At 41.2% G+C, this 23,643-nt stretch overlaps 1 protein-coding gene across 1 annotated transcript in view; it reads right to left on the bottom strand.

Annotated features, from left to right (window-relative positions):
- Positions 1 to 23,643, bottom strand: part of LOC306903884 (uncharacterized protein) — a gene marked incomplete at both ends in the record, with an annotated part of 114,539 nt that extends 90,896 nt beyond the window's left edge. Inside the window, one exon of the mRNA XM_079473424.1 lies at positions 23,545 to 23,643. Coding sequence (XP_079329550.1) covers positions 23,545 to 23,643 — 99 coding nt within the window. The remainder of the gene's footprint in view (positions 1 to 23,544) is intronic.

Raw genomic sequence — 23,643 nt, forward strand, 5'->3', positions numbered from 1 at the left:
TTCAAATTATCGATCAAAGCGGATTCGGAAGAAGAAGAAGAATAATAATAATAATAATAAACAACACAGAAACAATAGGGCTCTGCACTGCAGAGCAAGCCGGTGGCTTGCTCTTTCGTGCTCGGGCCCTAATAATAAACAACACAGAAACAATAGGGCTCTGCACTGCAGAGCAAGCCGGTGGCTTGCTCTTTCGTGCTCGGGCCCTAATTAAAGCTGCGAGCAGCGATGTGCGGGCCCTCGGGCATGCACCGCAACCATGTTCAACCACAACCGTCTGAATCAGGAACAATGAAAGGTATGCAACTTGCATACGGGGAGTTTCATTATAGATTTTTCTGTGCCATATTTCCAATTGCCAGCTGGTGGCGCTATTACTAAAGGTCTACTGACATGGATATGTGTTCAGGCCAGGACTATTATCAAACATGTGAAGTGTGAGGCTGGATGGATATTGTGTCCCTGAGTTACTGTAGCTTAATGTTTCCTGCAATATTTCCTATTGCCAGCTGGTGGCGCTATTACTTTTGGTGAACACTGACGTGGATATGCGTTCAGGACAGGACTCTCGTAGAACACGTGAAGTGTGAAGCCGGTCGGATATCGTGTGCCTGAGTTACTGTAGCTTCATGTTTCATGGCGAAACATCAAACTTTGTCAGGCCACCACGGACACGCCCCTCAAAGAATGTCAGCAGATTTCAATGTACCATCGCAAAGGTGTGAAGATCACACTGGCTATACTGTTCAAATATGAGGCTGACCTGTATGAATCTGTACGAGCAGTTAAAAACATGCCATTTCCTGTTTCCTGCAGGTGGCGCTATAACTGTATCTGGATATTGCCATGTAGAGAAAAAAAGAAAATAATGGTGATACAATTAACGCTGGCGAATTACAGTAGTATTTGTTATTTATTTTTACGTGTCATAATTCCTGTTGCCAGCTGGTGGCGCTATAACTGTATTGGAATATTACCATGTAGATGTATTCAGGCCAGGACTTTGAACAAATGTATGAAGTCTGTGGCCTGTAGGACATTCAATGCCTGAGTTACATCAACTTCCTGTTTGAATCTCTATGAGCATTAAAAAACTGTATAAAACATGCCATTTCCTGATTCCTGCAGGTGGCGCTATAACTGTATATGAATGTAGATGTAGATGTAGATGCCATGTAGATGTATTCAGGCCAGGACTTTGAACAAATGTGTGAAGTCTGTGGCCTGTGGGACATTGAATGCCTGAGTTACATCAACTTCCTGTTCATGAAAAAACGGCAAACTTTGGCAGGCCGCCAGGGTCACGATTCCCCATGAAAACTCTAGATCTCCGCAATTTAGCGTCGCAAAGGCCTTAAGATGAGAATGACACGAATAAGATGTCGATCGGATAAAAACTCTGGGAGGAGTTCGTCAAAGTACGACAGCTTGAAATTGCAAAATATTGCGCAATAACACAGAAAATTTAAAATAACGGATTTCCTGTTCGGTTTAGGGATATGCCCCAAGAGGCTTTTTTTCATCATCCGGAGTATTACACGTGTCTACCAAGTTTGGTGCATGTACCTTTTGCGGATCGGTCTGGGCAGTTCTAGGTGGCGCTAGAGAGCCATTTTGCCACGCCTAGTTTTAAAACCCATTTCAAACGCCAAGTTCTGCAACGTCTGATGCGCGTGCAAAATATTGTGAGTTTTAGAGCATGTTTAGGCCTTCAAATTATCGATCAAAGCGGCATCAGAAGAAGAAGAAGAATAATAATTAAAGCTGCGAGCAGCGATGTGCGGGCCCTCGGGCATGCACCGCAACCATGTTCAACCACAACCGTCGGCATGAGGAACAGTGAAAGGTATGCAACTTGCATACAGGGAGTTTCATTATAGATTTTTCTGTGCCATATTTCCTATTGCCAGCTGGTGGCGCTATTACTAAAGGTCTACTGACATGGATATGTGTTCAGGCCAGGACTATTATCAAACATGTGAAGTGTGAGGCTGGATGGATATCGTGTGCCTCAGCTACAATATAGCTTCATGTTTCCTGCAATATTTCCTATTGCCAGCTGGTGGCGCTATGACTTTTGGTGAACACTGACGTGGATATGCGTTCAGGACAGGACTCTCGTCGAACACGTTAAGTGTTAGGCCGGTCGGATATCGTGTGCCTGAGTTACTGTAGCTTCATGTTTCATGGCGAAACATCAAACTTTGTCAGGCCACCACGGACACGCCCCTCAAAGGAAAGTCCGGAGATTTCAATGTACCATCACAAAGGTCTGAAGATCACACTGGCTATACTGTTCAAATATGAGGCTGACCTGTTTGAATCTGTACGAGCAGTTAAAAACATGCCATTTCCTGTTTCCTGCAGGTGGCGCTATAACTGTATCTGGATATTGCCATGTAGAGAAAAAAAGAAAATAATGGTGATACAATTAATGCTGGCGAATTACAACAGTATTTGTTATTTATTTTTACGTGTCATATTTCCTGTTGCCAGCTGGTGGCGCTATAACTGTATTGGAATATTACCATGTAGATGTATTCAGGCCAGGACTTTGAACAAATGTATGAAGTCTGTGGCCTGTAAGACATTGAATGCCTGAGTTACATCAACTTCCTGTTTGAATCTCTATGAGCATTTAAAAACTGTATAAAACATGCCATTTCCTGATTCCTGCAGGTGGCGCTATAACTGTATATGAATGTAGATGTAGATGTAGATGCCATGTAGATGTATTCAGGCCAGGACTTTGTTCAAATGTGTGAAGTCTGTGGCCTGTGGAACATTGAATGCCTGAGTTACATCAACTTCCTGTTCATGAAAAAACGCCAAACTTTGGGAGGCCGCCAGGGTCACGATTCCCCATGAAAACTCTAGATCTCCGCAATTTAGCGTCGCAAAGGCCTTAAGATGAGAATGACACCAATATGATGTCGATCGGATAAAAACTCTAGGAGGAGTTCGTCAAAGTACGACAGCATGAAATTGCAAAATATTGCGCAATAACACAGAAAATTTAAAATAACGGATTTCCTGTTCGGTTTAGGGATATGCCCCAAGAGGCTTTTCTTCATGATCCGTGGTGTTACACGTGTCTACCAAGTTTGGTGCATGTACCTTTTGCGGATCGGTCTGGGCAGTTCTAGGTGGCGCTAGAGAGCCATTTTGCCACGCCTAGTTTTAAAACCCATTTCAAACGCCAAGTTCTGCAACGTCTGATGCGCGTGCAACGTATTGTGAGTTTTAGAGCATGTTTAGGCCTTCAAATTATCGATCAAAGCGGATTCGGAAGAAGAAGAAGAATAATAATAATAATAATAAACAACACAGAAACAATAGGGCTCTGCACTGCAGAGCAAGCCGGTGGCTTGCTCTTTCGTGCTCGGGCCCTAATAATAAACAACACAGAAACAATAGGGCTCTGCACTGCAGAGCAAGCCGGTGGCTTGCTCTTTCGTGCTCGGGCCCTAATTAAAGCTGCGAGCAGCGATGTGCGGGCCCTCGGGCATGCACCGCAACCATGTTCAACCACAACCGTCTGAATCAGGAACAATGAAAGGTATGCAACTTGCATACGGGGAGTTTCATTATAGATTTTTCTGTGCCATATTTCCAATTGCCAGCTGGTGGCGCTATTACTAAAGGTCTACTGACATGGATATGTGTTCAGGCCAGGACTATTATCAAACATGTGAAGTGTGAGGCTGGATGGATATTGTGTCCCTGAGTTACTGTAGCTTAATGTTTCCTGCAATATTTCCTATTGCCAGCTGGTGGCGCTATTACTTTTGGTGAACACTGACGTGGATATGCGTTCAGGACAGGACTCTCGTAGAACACGTGAAGTGTGAAGCCGGTCGGATATCGTGTGCCTGAGTTACTGTAGCTTCATGTTTCATGGCGAAACATCAAACTTTGTCAGGCCACCACGGACACGCCCCTCAAAGAATGTCAGCAGATTTCAATGTACCATCGCAAAGGTGTGAAGATCACACTGGCTATACTGTTCAAATATGAGGCTGACCTGTATGAATCTGTACGAGCAGTTAAAAACATGCCATTTCCTGTTTCCTGCAGGTGGCGCTATAACTGTATCTGGATATTGCCATGTAGAGAAAAAAAGAAAATAATGGTGATACAATTAACGCTGGCGAATTACAGTAGTATTTGTTATTTATTTTTACGTGTCATAATTCCTGTTGCCAGCTGGTGGCGCTATAACTGTATTGGAATATTACCATGTAGATGTATTCAGGCCAGGACTTTGAACAAATGTATGAAGTCTGTGGCCTGTAGGACATTCAATGCCTGAGTTACATCAACTTCCTGTTTGAATCTCTATGAGCATTAAAAAACTGTATAAAACATGCCATTTCCTGATTCCTGCAGGTGGCGCTATAACTGTATATGAATGTAGATGTAGATGTAGATGCCATGTAGATGTATTCAGGCCAGGACTTTGAACAAATGTGTGAAGTCTGTGGCCTGTGGGACATTGAATGCCTGAGTTACATCAACTTCCTGTTCATGAAAAAACGGCAAACTTTGGCAGGCCGCCAGGGTCACGATTCCCCATGAAAACTCTAGATCTCCGCAATTTAGCGTCGCAAAGGCCTTAAGATGAGAATGACACGAATAAGATGTCGATCGGATAAAAACTCTGGGAGGAGTTCGTCAAAGTACGACAGCTTGAAATTGCAAAATATTGCGCAATAACACAGAAAATTTAAAATAACGGATTTCCTGTTCGGTTTAGGGATATGCCCCAAGAGGCTTTTTTTCATCATCCGGAGTATTACACGTGTCTACCAAGTTTGGTGCATGTACCTTTTGCGGATCGGTCTGGGCAGTTCTAGGTGGCGCTAGAGAGCCATTTTGCCACGCCTAGTTTTAAAACCCATTTCAAACGCCAAGTTCTGCAACGTCTGATGCGCGTGCAAAGTATTGTGAGTTTTAGAGCATGTTTAGGCCTTCAAATTATCGATCAAAGCGGATTCGGAATAATAATAATAATAATAATAATAATAATAATAATAATTAAAGCTGCGAGCAGCGATGTGCGGGCCCTCGGGCATGCACCGCAACCATGTTCAACCACAACCGTCGGCATGAGGAACAATGAAAGGTATGCAACTTGCATACAGGGAGTTTCATTATAGATTTTTCTGTGCCATATTTCCTATTGCCAGCTGGTGGCGCTATTACTAAAGGTCTATTGACATGGATATGTGTTCAGGCCAGGACTATTATCAAACATGTGAAGTGTGAGGCTGGATGGATATCGTGTGCCTCAGCTACAATATAGCTTCATGTTTCCTGCAATATTTCCTATTGCCAGCTGGTGGCGCTATGACTTTTGGTGAACACTGACGTGGATATGCGTTCAGGACAGGACTTTCGTCGAACACGTGAAGTTTGAGGCCGGTCGGATATCGTGTGCCTGAGTTACTATAGCTTCATGTTTCATGGCGAAACATCAAACTTTGTCAGGCCACCACGGACACGCCCCTCAAAGGAAAGTCAGGAGATTTCAATGTACCATCACAAAGGTCTGAAGATCACACTGGCTATACTGTTCAAATATGAGGCTGACCTGTTTGAATCTGTACGAGCAGTTAAAAACATGCCAATTCCTGTTTCCTGCAGGTGGCGCTATAACTGTATCTGGATATTGCCATGTAGAGAAAAAAAGAAAATAATGGTGATACAATTAATGCTGGCGAATTACAGAAGTATTTGTTATTAATTTTTACGTGTCATAATTCCTGTTGCCAGCTGGTGGCGCTATAACTATTGGAATATTACCATGTAGATGTATTCAGGCCAGGACTTTGAACAAATGTATGAAGTCTGTGGCCTGTGGGACATTCAATGCCTGAGTTACATCAACTTCCTGTTTGAATCTATATGAGCATTTAAAAACTGTATAAAACATGCCATTTCCTGATTCCTGCAGGTGGCGCTATAACTGTATATGAATGGAGATGTAGATGTAGATGCCATGTAGATGTATTCAGGCCAGGACTTTGAACAAATGTGTGAAGTCTGTGGCCTGTGGGACATTGAATGCCTGAGTTACATCAACTTCCTGTTCATTAAAAAACGCCAAACTTTGGCAGGCCGCCAGGGTCACGATTCCCCATGAAAACTCTAGATCTCCGCAATTTAGCGTCGCAAAGGCCTTAAGATGAGAATGACACAAATATGATGTCGATCGGATAAAAACTCTAGGAGGAGTTCGTCAAAGTACGACAGCTTGAAATTGCAAAATATTGCGCAATAACACAGAAAATTTTAAATAACGGATTTCCTGTTCGGTTTAGGGATATGCCCCAAGAGGCTTTTCTTCATGATCCGGGGTGTTACACGTGTCTACCAAGTTTGGTGCATGTACCTTTTGCGGATCGGTCTGGGCAGTTCTAGGTGGCGCTAGAGAGCCATTTTGCCACGCCTAGTTTTAAAACCCATTTCAAACGCCAAGTTCTGCAACGTCTGATGCGCGTGCAACGTATTGTGAGTTTTAGAGCATGTTTAGGCCTTCAAATTATCGATCAAAGCGGATTCGGAATAATAATAATAATAATTAAAGCTGCGAGCAGCGATGTGCGGGCCCTCGGGCATGCACCGCAACCATGTTCAACCACAACCGTCAGAATCAGGAACAATGAAAGGTATGCAACTTGCATACAGGGAGTTTCATTATAGATTTTTCTGTGCCATATTTCCTATTGCCAGCTGGTGGCGCTATTACTAAAGGTCTAATGACATGGATATGTGTTCAGGCCAGGACTTTTATCAAACATGTGAACTGTGAGGCTGGATGGATATCGTGTGCCTCAGCTGCAATATAGCTTCATGTTTCCTGCAATATTTCCTATTGCCAGCTGGTGGCGCTATTACTTTTGGTGAACACTGACGTGGATATGCGTTCAGGACAGGACTCTCGTAGAACACGTGAAGTTTGAGGCCGGTCGGATATCGTGTGCCTGAGTTACTGTAGCTTCATGTTTCATGGCGAAACATCAAACTTTGTCAGGCCACCACGGACACGCCCCTCAAAGAATGTCAGCAGATTTCAATGTACCATCGCAAAGGTGTGAAGATCACACTGGCTATACTGTTCAAATATGAGGCTGACCTGTATGAATCTCTACGAGCAGTTAAAAACATGCCATTTCCTGTTTCCTGCAGGTGGCGCTATAACTGTATCTGGATATTGCCATGTAGAGAAAAAAATTAAATAATGGGGATACAATTAATGCTGGCGAATTACAGTAGTATTTGTTATTTATTTTTACGTGTCATAATTCCTGTTGCCAGCTGGTGGCGCTATAACTATTGGAATATTACCATGTAGATGTATTCAGGCCAGGACTTTGAACAAATGTATGAAGTCTGTGGCCTGTAGGACATTCAATGCCTGAGTTACATCAACTTCCTGTTTGAATCTCTATGAGCATTTAAAAACTGTATAAAACATGCCATTTCCTGATTCCTGCAGGTGGCGCTATAACTGTATCTGAATGGAGATGTAGATGTAGATGCCATGTAGATGTATTCAGGCCAGGACTTTGAACAAATGTGTGAAGTCTGTGGCCTGTGGGACATTGAATGCCTGAGTTACATCAACTTCCTGTTCATGAAAAAACGGCAAACTTTGGGAGGCCGCCAGGGTCACGATTCCCCATGAAAACTCTAGATCTCCGCAATTTAGCGTCGCAAAGGCCTTAAGATGAGAATGACACCAATATGATGTCGATAGGATAAAAACTCTAGGAGGAGTTCGTCAAAGTACGACAGCATGAAATTGCAAAATATTGCGCAATAACACCGAAAATTTAAAATAACGGATTTCCTGTTCGGTTTAGGGATATGCCCCAAGAGGCTTTTCTTCATGATCCGGGGTGTTACACGTGTCTACCAAGTTTGGTGCATGTACCTTTTGCGGATCGGTCTGGGCATTTCTAGGTGGCGCTAGAGAGCCATTTTGCCACACCTAGTTTTAAAACCCATATCAAACGCCAAGTTCTGCAACGTCTGATGCGCGTGCAAAGTATTGTGAGTTTTAGAGCATGTTTAGGCCTTCAAATTATCGATCAAAGCGGCATCAGAAGAATAATAATAATAATAATAATAATAATAATAATAATAATAATAATAAACAACACAGAAACAATAGGGCTCTGCACTGCAGAGCAAGCCGGTGGCTTGCTCTTTCGTGCTCGGGCCCTAATAATTAAAGCTGCGAGCAGCGATGTGCGGGCCCTCGGGCATGCACCGCAACCATGTTCAACCACAACCGTCGGCATGAGGAACAGTGAAAGGTATGCAACTTGCATACAGGGAGTTTCACTATAGATTTTTCTGTGCCATATTTCCTATTGCCAGCTGGTGGCGCTATTACTAATGGTCTACTGACATGGATATGTGTTCAGGCCAGGACTATTATCAAACATGTGAAGTGTGAGGCTGGATGGATATCGTGTGCCTCAGCTACAATATAGCTTCATGTTTCCTGCAATATTTCCTATTGCCAGCTGGTGGCGCTATTACTTTTGGTGAACACTGACGTGGATATGCGTTCAGGACAGGACTCTCGTAGAACATGTGAAGTGTGAGGCCGGTCGGATATCGTGTACTTGAGTTACTGTAGCTTCATGTTTCATGGCGAAACATCAAACTTTGTCAGGCCACCACGGACACGCCCCTCAAAGGAAAGTCAGGAGATTTCAATGTACCATCACAAAGGTCTGAAGATCACACTGGCTATACTGTTCAAATATGAGGCTGACCTGTTTGAATCTGTACGAGCAGTTAAAAACATGCCAATTCCTGTTTCCTGCAGGTGGCGCTATAACTGTATCTGGATATTGCCATGTAGAGAAAAAAAGAAAATAATGGTGATACAATTAATGCTGGCGAATTACAGAAGTATTTGTTATTAATTTTTACGTGTCATAATTCCTGTTGCCAGCTGGTGGCGCTATAACTATTGGAATATTACCATGTAGATGTATTCAGGCCAGGACTTTGAACAAATGTATGAAGTCTGTGGCCTGTGGGACATTCAATGCCTGAGTTACATCAACTTCCTGTTTGAATCTATATGAGCATTTAAAAACTGTATAAAACATGCCATTTCCTGATTCCTGCAGGTGGCGCTATAACTGTATATGAATGGAGATGTAGATGTAGATGCCATGTAGATGTATTCAGGCCAGGACTTTGAACAAATGTGTGAAGTCTGTGGCCTGTGGGACATTGAATGCCTGAGTTACATCAACTTCCTGTTCATTAAAAAACGCCAAACTTTGGCAGGCCGCCAGGGTCACGATTCCCCATGAAAACTCTAGATCTCCGCAATTTAGCGTCGCAAAGGCCTTAAGATGAGAATGACACAAATATGATGTCGATCGGATAAAAACTCTAGGAGGAGTTCGTCAAAGTACGACAGCTTGAAATTGCAAAATATTGCGCAATAACACAGAAAATTTTAAATAACGGATTTCCTGTTCGGTTTAGGGATATGCCCCAAGAGGCTTTTCTTCATGATCCGGGGTGTTACACGTGTCTACCAAGTTTGGTGCATGTACCTTTTGCGGATCGGTCTGGGCAGTTCTAGGTGGCGCTAGAGAGCCATTTTGCCACGCCTAGTTTTAAAACCCATTTCAAACGCCAAGTTCTGCAACGTCTGATGCGCGTGCAACGTATTGTGAGTTTTAGAGCATGTTTAGGCCTTCAAATTATCGATCAAAGCGGATTCGGAATAATAATAATAATAATTAAAGCTGCGAGCAGCGATGTGCGGGCCCTCGGGCATGCACCGCAACCATGTTCAACCACAACCGTCAGAATCAGGAACAATGAAAGGTATGCAACTTGCATACAGGGAGTTTCATTATAGATTTTTCTGTGCCATATTTCCTATTGCCAGCTGGTGGCGCTATTACTAAAGGTCTAATGACATGGATATGTGTTCAGGCCAGGACTTTTATCAAACATGTGAACTGTGAGGCTGGATGGATATCGTGTGCCTCAGCTGCAATATAGCTTCATGTTTCCTGCAATATTTCCTATTGCCAGCTGGTGGCGCTATTACTTTTGGTGAACACTGACGTGGATATGCGTTCAGGACAGGACTCTCGTAGAACACGTGAAGTTTGAGGCCGGTCGGATATCGTGTGCCTGAGTTACTGTAGCTTCATGTTTCATGGCGAAACATCAAACTTTGTCAGGCCACCACGGACACGCCCCTCAAAGAATGTCAGCAGATTTCAATGTACCATCGCAAAGGTGTGAAGATCACACTGGCTATACTGTTCAAATATGAGGCTGACCTGTATGAATCTCTACGAGCAGTTAAAAACATGCCATTTCCTGTTTCCTGCAGGTGGCGCTATAACTGTATCTGGATATTGCCATGTAGAGAAAAAAATTAAATAATGGGGATACAATTAATGCTGGCGAATTACAGTAGTATTTGTTATTTATTTTTACGTGTCATAATTCCTGTTGCCAGCTGGTGGCGCTATAACTATTGGAATATTACCATGTAGATGTATTCAGGCCAGGACTTTGAACAAATGTATGAAGTCTGTGGCCTGTAGGACATTCAATGCCTGAGTTACATCAACTTCCTGTTTGAATCTCTATGAGCATTTAAAAACTGTATAAAACATGCCATTTCCTGATTCCTGCAGGTGGCGCTATAACTGTATCTGAATGGAGATGTAGATGTAGATGCCATGTAGATGTATTCAGGCCAGGACTTTGAACAAATGTGTGAAGTCTGTGGCCTGTGGGACATTGAATGCCTGAGTTACATCAACTTCCTGTTCATGAAAAAACGGCAAACTTTGGGAGGCCGCCAGGGTCACGATTCCCCATGAAAACTCTAGATCTCCGCAATTTAGCGTCGCAAAGGCCTTAAGATGAGAATGACACCAATATGATGTCGATAGGATAAAAACTCTAGGAGGAGTTCGTCAAAGTACGACAGCATGAAATTGCAAAATATTGCGCAATAACACCGAAAATTTAAAATAACGGATTTCCTGTTCGGTTTAGGGATATGCCCCAAGAGGCTTTTCTTCATGATCCGGGGTGTTACACGTGTCTACCAAGTTTGGTGCATGTACCTTTTGCGGATCGGTCTGGGCATTTCTAGGTGGCGCTAGAGAGCCATTTTGCCACACCTAGTTTTAAAACCCATATCAAACGCCAAGTTCTGCAACGTCTGATGCGCGTGCAAAGTATTGTGAGTTTTAGAGCATGTTTAGGCCTTCAAATTATCGATCAAAGCGGCATCAGAAGAATAATAATAATAATAATAATAATAATAATAATAATAATAATAATAATAATAAACAACACAGAAACAATAGGGCTCTGCACTGCAGAGCAAGCCGGTGGCTTGCTCTTTCGTGCTCGGGCCCTAATAATTAAAGCTGCGAGCAGCGATGTGCGGGCCCTCGGGCATGCACCGCAACCATGTTCAACCACAACCGTCGGCATGAGGAACAGTGAAAGGTATGCAACTTGCATACAGGGAGTTTCACTATAGATTTTTCTGTGCCATATTTCCTATTGCCAGCTGGTGGCGCTATTACTAATGGTCTACTGACATGGATATGTGTTCAGGCCAGGACTATTATCAAACATGTGAAGTGTGAGGCTGGATGGATATCGTGTGCCTCAGCTACAATATAGCTTCATGTTTCCTGCAATATTTCCTATTGCCAGCTGGTGGCGCTATTACTTTTGGTGAACACTGACGTGGATATGCGTTCAGGACAGGACTCTCGTAGAACATGTGAAGTGTGAGGCCGGTCGGATATCGTGTACTTGAGTTACTGTAGCTTCATGTGTCATGGCGAAACATCAAACTTTGTCAGGCCACCACGGACACGCCCCTCAAAGAATGTCAGCAGATTTCAATGTACCATCGCAAAGGTGTGAAGATCACACTGGCTATACTGTTCAAATATGAGGCTGACCTGTATGAATCTGTACGAGCAGTTAAAAACATGCCATTTCCTGTTTCCTGCAGGTGGCGCTATAACTGTATCTGGATATTGCCATGTAGAGAAAAAAAGAAAATAATGGTGATACAATTAATGCTGGCGAATTACAGTAGTATTTGTTATTTATTTTTACGTGTCATAATTCCTGTTGCCAGCTGGTGGCGCTATAACTGTATTGGAATATTACCATGTAGATGTATTCATGCCAGGACTTTGAACAAATGTATGAAGTCCGTGGCCTGTGGGACATTCAATGCCTGAGTTACATCAACTTCCTGTTTGAATCTCTATGAGCATTTAAAAACTGTATAAAACATGCCATTTCCTGATTCCTGCAGGTGGCGCTATAACTGTATATGAATGGAGATGTAGATGTAGATGCCATGTAGATGTATTCAGGCCAGGACTTTGTTCAAATGTGTGAAGTCTGTGGCCTGTTGGACATTGAATGCCTGAGTTACATCAACTTCCTGTTCATGAAAAAACGGCAAACTTTGGCAGGCCGCCAGGGTCACGATTCCCCATGAAAACTCTAGATCTCCGCAATTTAGCGTCACAAAGGCCTTAAGATGAGAATGACACCAATATGATGTCGATCGGATAAAAACTCTAGGAGGAGTTCGTCAAAGTACGACAGCATGAAATTGCAAAATATTGCGCAATAACACAGAAAATTTAAAATAACGGATTTCCTGTTCGGTTTAGGGATATGCCCCAAGAGGCTTTTCTTCATGATCCGGGGTGTTACACGTGTCTACCAAGTTTGGTGCATGTACCTTTTGCGGATCGGTCTGGGCAGTTCTAGGTGGCGCTAGAGAGCCATTTTGCCACGCCTAGTTTTAAATCCCATTTCAAACGCCAAGTTCTGCAACGTCTGATGCGCGTGCAAAGTATTGTGAGTTTTAGAGCATGTTTAGGCCTTCAAATTATCGATCAAAGCGGCATCAGAAGAAGAAGAAGAATAATAATAATAAACAACACAGAAACAATAGGGCTCTGCACTGCAGAGCAAGCCGGTGGCTTGCTCTTTCGTGCTCGGGCCCTAATAATAAACAACACAGAAACAATAGGGCTCTGCACTGCAGAGCAAGCCGGTGGCTTGCTCTTTCGTGCTCGGGCCCTAATAAGATGCTTGTATGTGACTCGTCTCTCAGATCAGCCGTCCTGCTATGAGACTGAACGGTTGGGCTTGAAATATCCTATTTGGAATAACATTTATCTAACACATTTTAAGTCTAAGTCTTATTAGAGAAATGTGCAGCCAAAACTTATGGTACTATGTGCGAGCTCTCGTGGATTGTTTTTTCACATTGCAAATCTACACTACACATAAAACTATAGACGGTTTCAATGTGACAACATAAACAAATGTGGACTGCCCTTAACTTCCGCTACACATTCACAAACAATAGAGAGCCTGTCGTTTATGTCTGATATTTTCAATTAAGACTGGAATACCTATTCAACAAATTGTTAATTGAATAAAATGAACATACAACGAAATTTAACAAACCGTTTATTTAATACAATTACTATAAATGATTATACAATAAAATAATAATATAAATGATTAATGATTATTAACATAAATTAAATAAAATATAGTTATATTATTAGACACTAGCCAAACACAGAGCAGAAGTAAACTGCAGTCCAGGCGCAAGCATCTGACGAAACTGTCTATAGATGGTTTCATCGGGCGTATGCACCTGACACAAAGTTAACTTCCGGTCTGTTTTTGGTTATAATATAACCATTGATTTTATATTTAAATTATTATAACACTAATTTATATTAATGTGTATTGTATATTCATTGTATTCAATTAAAACTAACCTTAAGAGGTCTACCTGAAGTTAAGTTTGGGGCACATGATGTTTGTCTATATCCCACAATGCAATATTTTAACATTCTACTTTTAGTGTGAGGAATGACTCATAAAAAAGCCAGGCTCAAATAGCAAAACATTTTTTATTTCTACTCATTATTTGATCAAAATGGAAAAACATAGACTGGATGTCACATGCCGCGCGTTATGAGGTCACAGCGTAACGGTGACGTATTGCACATTTGTAGTTATTGCAGTATTGTTAAAATTTTACAAACAAAATTTACATTCTCATTTATTAATTTAGCAGATGCTTTAAGCAAAAGCAACTTACAAACATCACAAGCAGTTTTGTCATGGGAACCAAAGACAAGTTGTGCACACTGCCAAGTTTATGATTAAACAAGCATACAGTAGTGAAAATACACCGGCTTCAAAAGCCATTTCAGGCCCAAACTATGACTTCGGGGGTATAAAAGACAGCTGTAACTAAGATTTAGCAATTGAACTTGATAGGCATCGTGGATCTGTAAAAATGCAGGTGGAAGAGAAGCTCACATTGGGACGGCGCCATGGAGGTTGGCCTGAGGTTGCTTTTAAATGATGTATGTACTGAAGGGTCTTTGGAGAGTGCCCCACTATGCTTTTGGCACAATCTAATGACACCTTCAGGGAACCAAGCTCACCTCCCTTTGTAGTCCCACCTCCCCGAGAGCAACCCCAGTTAAGAAAAGCTGCCTCCCCTCCTGTTCAAAGGGACTTGTATTGAGCTCCGGGCCTACAGACTGTTCTGGCCCCAGGAGTGAGGCGGGAGAGACGGAGCACATAGTTAGCCTCTGCTCGCTCTGTGCATTGTGGCACGAGAGGAGAGGTGGACGACGGGTAAAAATCAGGGCCGTGTCCCTTTCTTGTTCTTTCTTTCTGTCCGGTCGTGCCGGCGAGAGGTGAGAATACCGCAGGGATCTCTGCTCACTCGCGTGATAATTATGTACCGCACAGCGTGCCCTTGATGTGACGGGGCCAGGTCACAACACGATCTGGCTACTTCCCAGTTCGGAGGGCAGACACAATCGCACACAGACATGCACAGAGCTGTACAGACATAGTGTATTACAAACACACATTAAAGCCAACAAAAACAAAACTTTCGATGTGGACTCAAATCTGAGTTTGATAGGTTGGAGTGTTTTGCACAAATCTGTGCATGGGATGCATGAATTGATACCAATGAACCACACCCCAGACTCACGGAAGTCAACCGCTATTTGATCATGTATAACTTGTGTCTCTATATACTTTGTCTTGATTTATAGTTTGTCCCAGTGGGACAAAACCATTTTGATTGACTTTTTCAGTCTCTCAATATTCCGGTGTTAAAGGTCCAGTGTGTAATTTTCTGGAGGATCTATTGACACAAATGTAATATAACACACGTAACTATGTCTTCAGAGGTGTATAAAGATCTTACATAATAAAGTGTTATGTTTTTATTGGCTTTGAATAAGCTATTTCTATCCGCATACACAGATCCCCTTGCATGGAATTCATCATGTTGTTTCTACAGTAGCCCTAAACATACAAACTGCTCTACAGAGCGCGTTTTGTTCATATAATATATCCTTCGGCAAAGATGCAAAAACGTGACGACATCTTGGTCCTGTGTCAGCCACCGTAGTGCCTCGAAAGGGCAGGGTGCAATTTGTTACGTCACCGCTAGATGCTGCTAAATTTCATACACTGCACCTTTAAAACTGATTTCCCTTTATTATAAACATCTAGAACTCTCAACAACAGTTCTTCCAGCTTTCAGTGAGGATACAATTTGAATTCCCCAAATGGTTGAGGAGATTCCCCCGTTCGATGTAAAGCGCTTTGAGAACCCAGAAAATCCCTATATGAATGTAATGAATTATTATTATTATCCGGATGAGCACGGTGTGTCTCTGAGGTGTGCGTGTTTTAAGTAGAGAGAGCTGTTGATATGCTGAATGGCAGGCTTTCAAAGACCTTTGGAACAAGATCCAGTAGAGTAACAGAGATATCTAGCAAGCTGGCCCACAAATGCCAAGGGGGTTACGCCAGGAAATGCTTTTTGTGAGTTTCCATTTGCTCAGCGATTCAACGCCACAAACCTTTGAAGCAGCACAGCACAGAACGATGCATTCTGAAATTCTTCACAGAGGAAAAAACATGCCGAACCGCTGCAGCATTAACAAAACCAATCCCAACAGACATTAATGGCCTCATGGAAAATAACCATTACTGTATTTTTACTAGAGGTAAACTGCACCAGTTTGATTAAAAACATAAAATCAATTGTAAACGCTACATTTCTGGTTACTGTGGTATTTCTACAAATAACTTAAACGTATATTTGTATAAGAAATTTCTCTTATAAAAACAATTTTCTCCACCAATGAAATAATCCACATTTCCATTAGTTTTGCATCCATTTAAAGCATAAACTCTATGTATATCAATGCTAAACGCACCCTGTCATGTTCTAGAAGATACTGTTACTCTACCACGCCATGTTATGCTCAACGCCATGTGAGTCTCTCAACGGCCTCATGTCAGACTAACGATACACGCCGTCATGCACATTCCATTCTCCCATCTCATGTAACCCCGGTGGGCCTCAGATATTAGCTATTGACTTGGAACGATTTAAATTAGCAGGCCATTAGAATGCATTGATTTCTGTGAAAGTGTGAATGATTGCAAATGTCTTAAGGTACTGCGGTTAAGTCGGGTTTCTTACATCTCTCTCGGGTGATCCCACAGGACCGGGCTCTCCATCAGCTTCCTTTTCACACTGACAACCATACTGTAGTAAAAATACACAGCATGAGACCACACACATCATCGAAACAAATACATGGGATTGGGAATGGGGAACATTGACAGATTAGGTTCACAAGTCTCGAATTCAGGAGTTAGTCAATCTTAGTCCATCCATTGCTTTTGTTTATTTGAATACTAAGTCTAAGCAAGCATCAAAATGCAAATGACCAAACAACAAAATAAGTGCACGAGCACCACAGCCGATTGTAATACTGAAATCAACATACAAATCAAGATTGTCGTAAGCTTCAATTCCTCTGTGATTTCCAATGACGTTGTTGCTGTAGAACAATGCCTAGAAACTTTCTGACTTCTCAACATATATATGACATTTTATAACAGGATGAAGGGCAATCACACATAATGAGGAAACTCCATTATGAAGAATGCCTCCATTATATTAACAAAATCAGGCTGTTCTGACATATCTATTCAAGCAGTGCCTTTTTAAACAGACAGTGACTCAAAAGTCTTGACCGCTGTTATCTACAATGCATCTGTCAATCGCGTTCATGAAATGGCCATTCATTGCTTTAAGGATTTCATTTTTCCCAAGGAAATGTCAAAGTAATCTTTGTGCTCCGTATCTGATGTAGCACCCTTACATTCTTAAACAACTGAAAATCTTGCACTGACGTAACGTTCATACCGTTACAAACATGCCCGTCTCCGCCAACACGGCTTGCACACTATGTCAAACACACACACGGGCTGTGAAGAGGTGATGCATATCCTATATTCAGATATGAATCATATACAAATACCTATACACGGAAAACACTCAAATTCATTGATATAATCATTTAGATTGTAATTAAAAAATGTATTTGATGTGAAACTGAGCATCAGTATACATTTGAATGGCCCAAAGTTCAGAAAAATGAAATAAAATAACTACTATGCTCCTATGCAGAAAAAATCTAAATATCCCAAAAAGAAATCAAAATGAAATATTTAATGTAGGTATGAGCAATTGCGCAATCCATTTATTGTTTGATTCATTGAATTATTCTTTGGTGATGGAAATGATTTATGGGAATTCCCAAAGAACTGAAGTGTCTCGGTGACCTACAAAGTCACTACATTACATATGAGGTGGAAAAACGTGGAAGGGCCCCCTAAAGTAAGCAATACACTTTCATCACATGAAGATGTAAACCAGACCAGAAAAACAGTTCAAAACATGATCTATAACATGTTTTTGTAAACATGCGTTTCACATTCCTTACAAAACATCCTAGTGACGAATTCCCTTAAAAACCAACCACACAAAACATGAGGAAACTCAAAGTTTGCTCTATACAAAGAACTGGGATGCCCTCCCTTCCACCACATAATTCTTCCACGGTAAATGCAGTCTGGCGAAAAGGTTTATTTTCATATCGAGGTCTGATCAGAACCAGCCAGTTTTTCCGGCACTTTGATGGCTGCTTGCATGACCTGGGAGGCCGAACGCTTCAAACCCACCCCCAGAAGTATGGCCAAATCTGTCAGGAGCGCCATAAAGCTGTCTGTCACCGCTGCAATATAATCAAGGATGGGGCACTGTACCCTTGGCAATGTCCCTAGGTGGAGAAAACACTGACAGTCTCCAAAATAACAGATGACAAGCGCTTGAAGTTCAGTGTCTGATCCGTTATAAAAACTATTTCAAAGTTGTACACAAAGAGTAAAGCATTATGGAAGCAATATGCTTTTTGTCCTGTACTCCCCTCTGGTATTGAAATGAAACTATGCCTTGATAGAAAATGTACATGAAAATGCCATGGCATGCAAAAATATAGTAAAACAGTACTATGGTACAAAGGCGATTGTATATCGATTTATTGATCAAAAAATAATAACATTTGGTTCCATGTGTTCTAAGCACAAAAGGAAATTGTAGAAAATCTCAGCCAATATAAACAATCTATTTATAACGATGAAACAAAGACTGCATAATTAAAAAATAAACTGTAGTCTTGCCATGATGCAACATATTTTTGTGTGTATTATCTGTAATGAGCACAGCTGCAGATCTAAACAATACCGTTTCTTTAAACACCAATCGGATTTAAAAGCAGATTTACTGATGCAATTCACAATTGTTTGTCTTAGAGTGCAATAAGGTTAAATGGAGAGTGTTCCGGTAATGCAATGCAAGTTGCTTTACATATAGTAAAAGTGGAGATTTCGTCCCTGTCCCATGCTTCTCATATACAGTATATTTCCTTAATAAAGATCTCAGCAACTTCATTCATGATATCACAGACATGGCTTGCATAAAAAAGAACAATAAGTCAAAAGACCCGATCGAAACTACCACTCGCATTACTCACTGTGTCAACAGTTCCTCTGGCAACATTACCATTGAAATAAATGTTCCTCCATCTACGAAGGTCAGATGTGCTTCACGTTCTAACAGGTGAGACAGACAGCTGCATGCTGGATCTCAACAGCCACTAATGTGTGACAGTGGTGTGAATGTCTGAAAGCATGTGCACCTTGCTGAGCATTAGATTCTACGAGATGTCACGCCAACTCTCACTTACATTTGATTCATGTGAGATTCAGTCCAAGAGATTTGGTTTTGGTTACCCTGTGTAACAAACTTTGCTCAACGCCAATGAAAATATCCTGATCTTTACAAGGTTTGGAAAGAATTCACAACTGACGACTACCTTTCAGTTCGTGAGTCGAACTGATCTCGACTATGATTGCATTATGTTGAAGAAAACTATAATTTGCTAAATGATGCGATATGATAAGCTCGTATTATATATGTATTATATCTCAAATATTCTAAAAATGATCAATTCTATAGCCAACATGTTTTGCATTCATTGAAAGTTTTAGTAGTCACAACACTCTCAAAAAGCATGTGTTCAATTGCTTTATTTACTTATTTATGACGCAACATCAGGCTATTCAATGGCCAAACTCAGTCATAGTTTCACAACTTAACACCATAACACAAACAAAAACTTTACAAACAAAGATAGGATGTGTTATCACATTTTACATAAATGAAAGGAAGGTTGAGTAAAAAATAGCTCAACACGAAATGTGTTGTCCCTAACTAGACATTCACAAAGAAATTTAACACAACAGATTTGGTTCTGCTCCAAAACCAACTATTTACCATTAATCGTCAATTGAAAATAAGTATGATAATTTATTCCCACACAGCTCTGTTTCTCAATGCTGCCTGCATCCGAAATTAATTCCAATACATGCGCAGAACTGGAAGTTAAAAGCCGTTCTTTTTCAATCCTGAATGACTGGCAACCCTGATTCTTTACTGTAAGCCACCTTGTGTATAAGTTTTTACTGAAACACTTTAATCGAATCTCATTACTGAACAATGGCCTGTTTTAGTGCTTCAACATCGGCTCATAATTACAGTTCACTCTCTACACCACACAGACTGCATCTCCAAGGGTGAACGATACTGTCTCTCTCTCTCTCTCTCTCTCTCTAGTTGTGTGCTCATTGGCCTGATCACAGTTAGATGATTATGAACTGGACATTCTTAATCACAGCATGTTAAAGTGCCCATCTGTCTACAGTGATTTACATGGCCATGAATATGCATACAGCTGATTGGCAATATAAAATCCGGACACTGAGTACTTCTGGTTTCCTAGACACACAGAGTTTGTCTATGCAAATATGCATGTGCTTGTTTGTGTGTATGAATGTGCAGTTGTATATTTAAATAACACTGGAATAAGAGAAGCATAAAATAACAGACTGTTTGCTTTGAGGACTACGACAGCATAGTGCAGGCAAATCAAATATTAATAGAATGAAATAGAAATCTGATTGGGAATTTTCATTGTGTTCAAGGTGATAAACTGAGGCTGTTTACCTTCTCACCTGCAATGACCTGTACTCCAGACATTGTAGGTTAACCATGAAACTAGATGTGAAATGAATATCCATTTTACAAATCAACAAAACATATTTGTACTGATTCTTTCTAGAACCTTCAACTACGATCTTTCTAGTAGCTCGGTAGGGCAGTTCTCCGGTGGTCTTTCTTGTATGGCCACCTGGAAATAATTCCCTCCAATCAAAGCCCTTCATTCCACCTTGCAAGTCTCAGATTAAGAGTACGTAAGCGAACAGCTCACTCCAGTATAAAGCTCGTGGAGCTACAGTAAGAAACCAGAGGCTTTATCCCTTGTGGTCTGCCACCATCTAATCCCACCTCACTGGAAGGAATCCCATCGCTGTAATCTGATTTCAGCACTCTCGACGCACCCCAGGATAAAATAAACCTTTCTAGAAGATTATACAGCGCTGGTGGAGCTCCGCTGCTTGGGAAAAAAACCTCCTCAGGTGTGGAGTGGAAGGCCATTTTGATGCCTGTGGTTTTCAAATCAATCTCAAAGACGCAGCGCGCTGTCGAGAGGGGAAATTGGCTGCGTTTGTTGAAAATACTGATCTGGTGGACCTGCTTTGATTGCTACAGTAATGATGTCAGCTTCTACGCAATGTCAACAAGCTTTCTTACAAGGCACACACCCGAGATACATTAAAGAACATTTTAAGCACTCATGTATATTGTGTAAAACACTTTACACACCGCATAACAAATGTCACACTTCGCTACATGAAAAAACATGTTTCAGTCTAAAATTAGACACTTGTACGCACGTTTATTATGTCCTACATGGTGAATGACGCATGATGCACTAGATGGGAGATTGTAACAGTGTAACCATTAACAACCAAGTCTTCATTTCGCGTTCATACGAGCGGTTGCACGTGAGGGTCCTCCGGTTAAGAGACATGATAGCACAGAACGGATCAAACAAAACGTATCTGACCCATTTCAAGTCTACACAGAATGGTGTATGTTAAGGGTATATGGAAGAGATCGGACACTGTGGCTATTATTACGCTGTTAAATGCAGCTTTGCCAGGCTGACTGTGTGCCGTAAACGAAACGCATCAAATAATGCTTTGTGTTCCAAGGCATTGCGGTGGGCCTTTGTCCCAATGACTTCTAGTAAAAATGCACAGAAGAAGAATAACACATTTGCTGAAAGTCACCATGAAACAGAAGTTGCGATTGACTTATTTTCCATATCGTGACGAATATCCGAGTGAAACAGATTGTGAAAATATTCTGACTGACACAGGGCCTGGAGGGGAGGGCAAAAAATGCCTGGCCCTTGGACAGTCAGTATAGTCCAACCCCTTTTTTGTTGCGTACGTCGTGTGGTGCAGAGTTGTTGTTGAGAGGGGAAAGGGAGCTTAATGTTTTTGATTAAAGATTAAAGTTCAAATGAATAAACAAATAATAATGGTGTACACAGATAAATCATTTGTAATAATCGCTGTAACACTGTGTAAAACACTCATGGTGACTTTAAGCAAAAAAGCATTTTTAAAAATCTTGATTTAAGCATGAAACTAATAATAGGGGTTCACATTCTAAAAACAAGAAAAAATACTTGTCTGAAGATATTTTTGCAATTACAAGCTTGCTTGAAAGTTTTCAGGATGTTTTGGAATCTTTAAAGGATTTATAATCATTTTAAATGAAAAAGAAGACTCTCTGCATTATATTTTTGAAGCCATTAGAAATGATGCTATTAAATTGTATAGAGGTTAATGGGCTTATTTTCTCCACAGAGTCATATCTGCAAAAGAAATAAACTATTCAGCCATAACTCATATTTTTCACGTATTTGCACGTGGTAAGTCAAACTAAGTCATACATCTGTGTTATGTTGGCAATCGGCGTGTACATGCAAACTGTACAAAACACGAAGGGATTAATGTGATGATGTGTTGCTTGCTCGTACTGTAGTTCCATCCCTCTCTCCCCACTTGTCCCACCTCCAGCAGCTCGTGTTTTTCCGGAAATAATCATACAGCGGTATCTCTCTTTTATAATTTTGATGCAACTAAATACTCTTCGAAGATACGACGTATGCAATACTACTGTATAGGCGCTCAAGATTCATATGAGACTGGCAGAAACTGAGTGTGTTACCCGATCTTTAAAGGATAATTAATCTTTATAAAACAATAAAGATATTAGAAAGCTACAACACTTCAACTTTGATATGTTCCAGTAATATATTAACATGTACACACAGTTAAGAGACATCTGAACATGCTAAATCTGCATATTGCAATATTTCCGTTGCAATATTATTGGAATCTCATACGTTTAAAAGATTATTGAGATTTTGAATAATCCCACTGGGTAATACAGGGTAATCACGGTTGCACTCCTAAAGCTGTTCCAAGATCTTTATAACATCTGCAGAGATACATCAGGCAACATTTACCACCTGTCACCTGTTTCAGTGACACTGACCAGAATGTTTTTCTGCATTTTTCCCTTTCCTTCAAAGATGAGTTCATGATGTCCTGCTTGTGACTCTAACACCCCATTTACACCAGATGAAAGCAGAAATCCCATTATAACCAACAAAGCCGTCTGAACATCTGATGCCATTGATAACATGCTGAAGATTTACTCCAGGCACTTCATCTGACCGGTTCATTTCTCTTCTCTATCTTTACATTCGAATCAAATGCACATGCAGTTGTGAACATTTTCAGTCACACTTTTATATTCTGGATTTCTGTTCAAATGATACATCTGGATACATAGCTATTCACCCATTTTACGGTTGAACTCATCAATAATACATTGAGCTCACAGCTGATAGGACCACCATTTTAACAAGTCATTCAAATGCATCCAAACCAGACACTTAATGTCCATGGAGGCACTAAAGAGGAATTCAGACTCAGACTAATGATTTTTCAAGCTCACTAAGAAGCGTGGCATCTATCTTACAACAAGAGACTGTCGACAAGTCTCTGTTAACATGCTCGCACCCAAGTCATAGCGCTCAAATCTCCTCTTCTGGTGAAACGGGCGGTACCGCATGCCCCGAAGAGAATACAGCAGATGGCCATGTTTGTGGACAATCCCAT

Source organism: Barbatula barbatula (genome assembly GCF_947034865.1).
Source record: "Barbatula barbatula genome assembly, chromosome: 14".
NCBI lineage: Eukaryota > Metazoa > Chordata > Actinopteri > Cypriniformes > Nemacheilidae > Barbatula > Barbatula barbatula.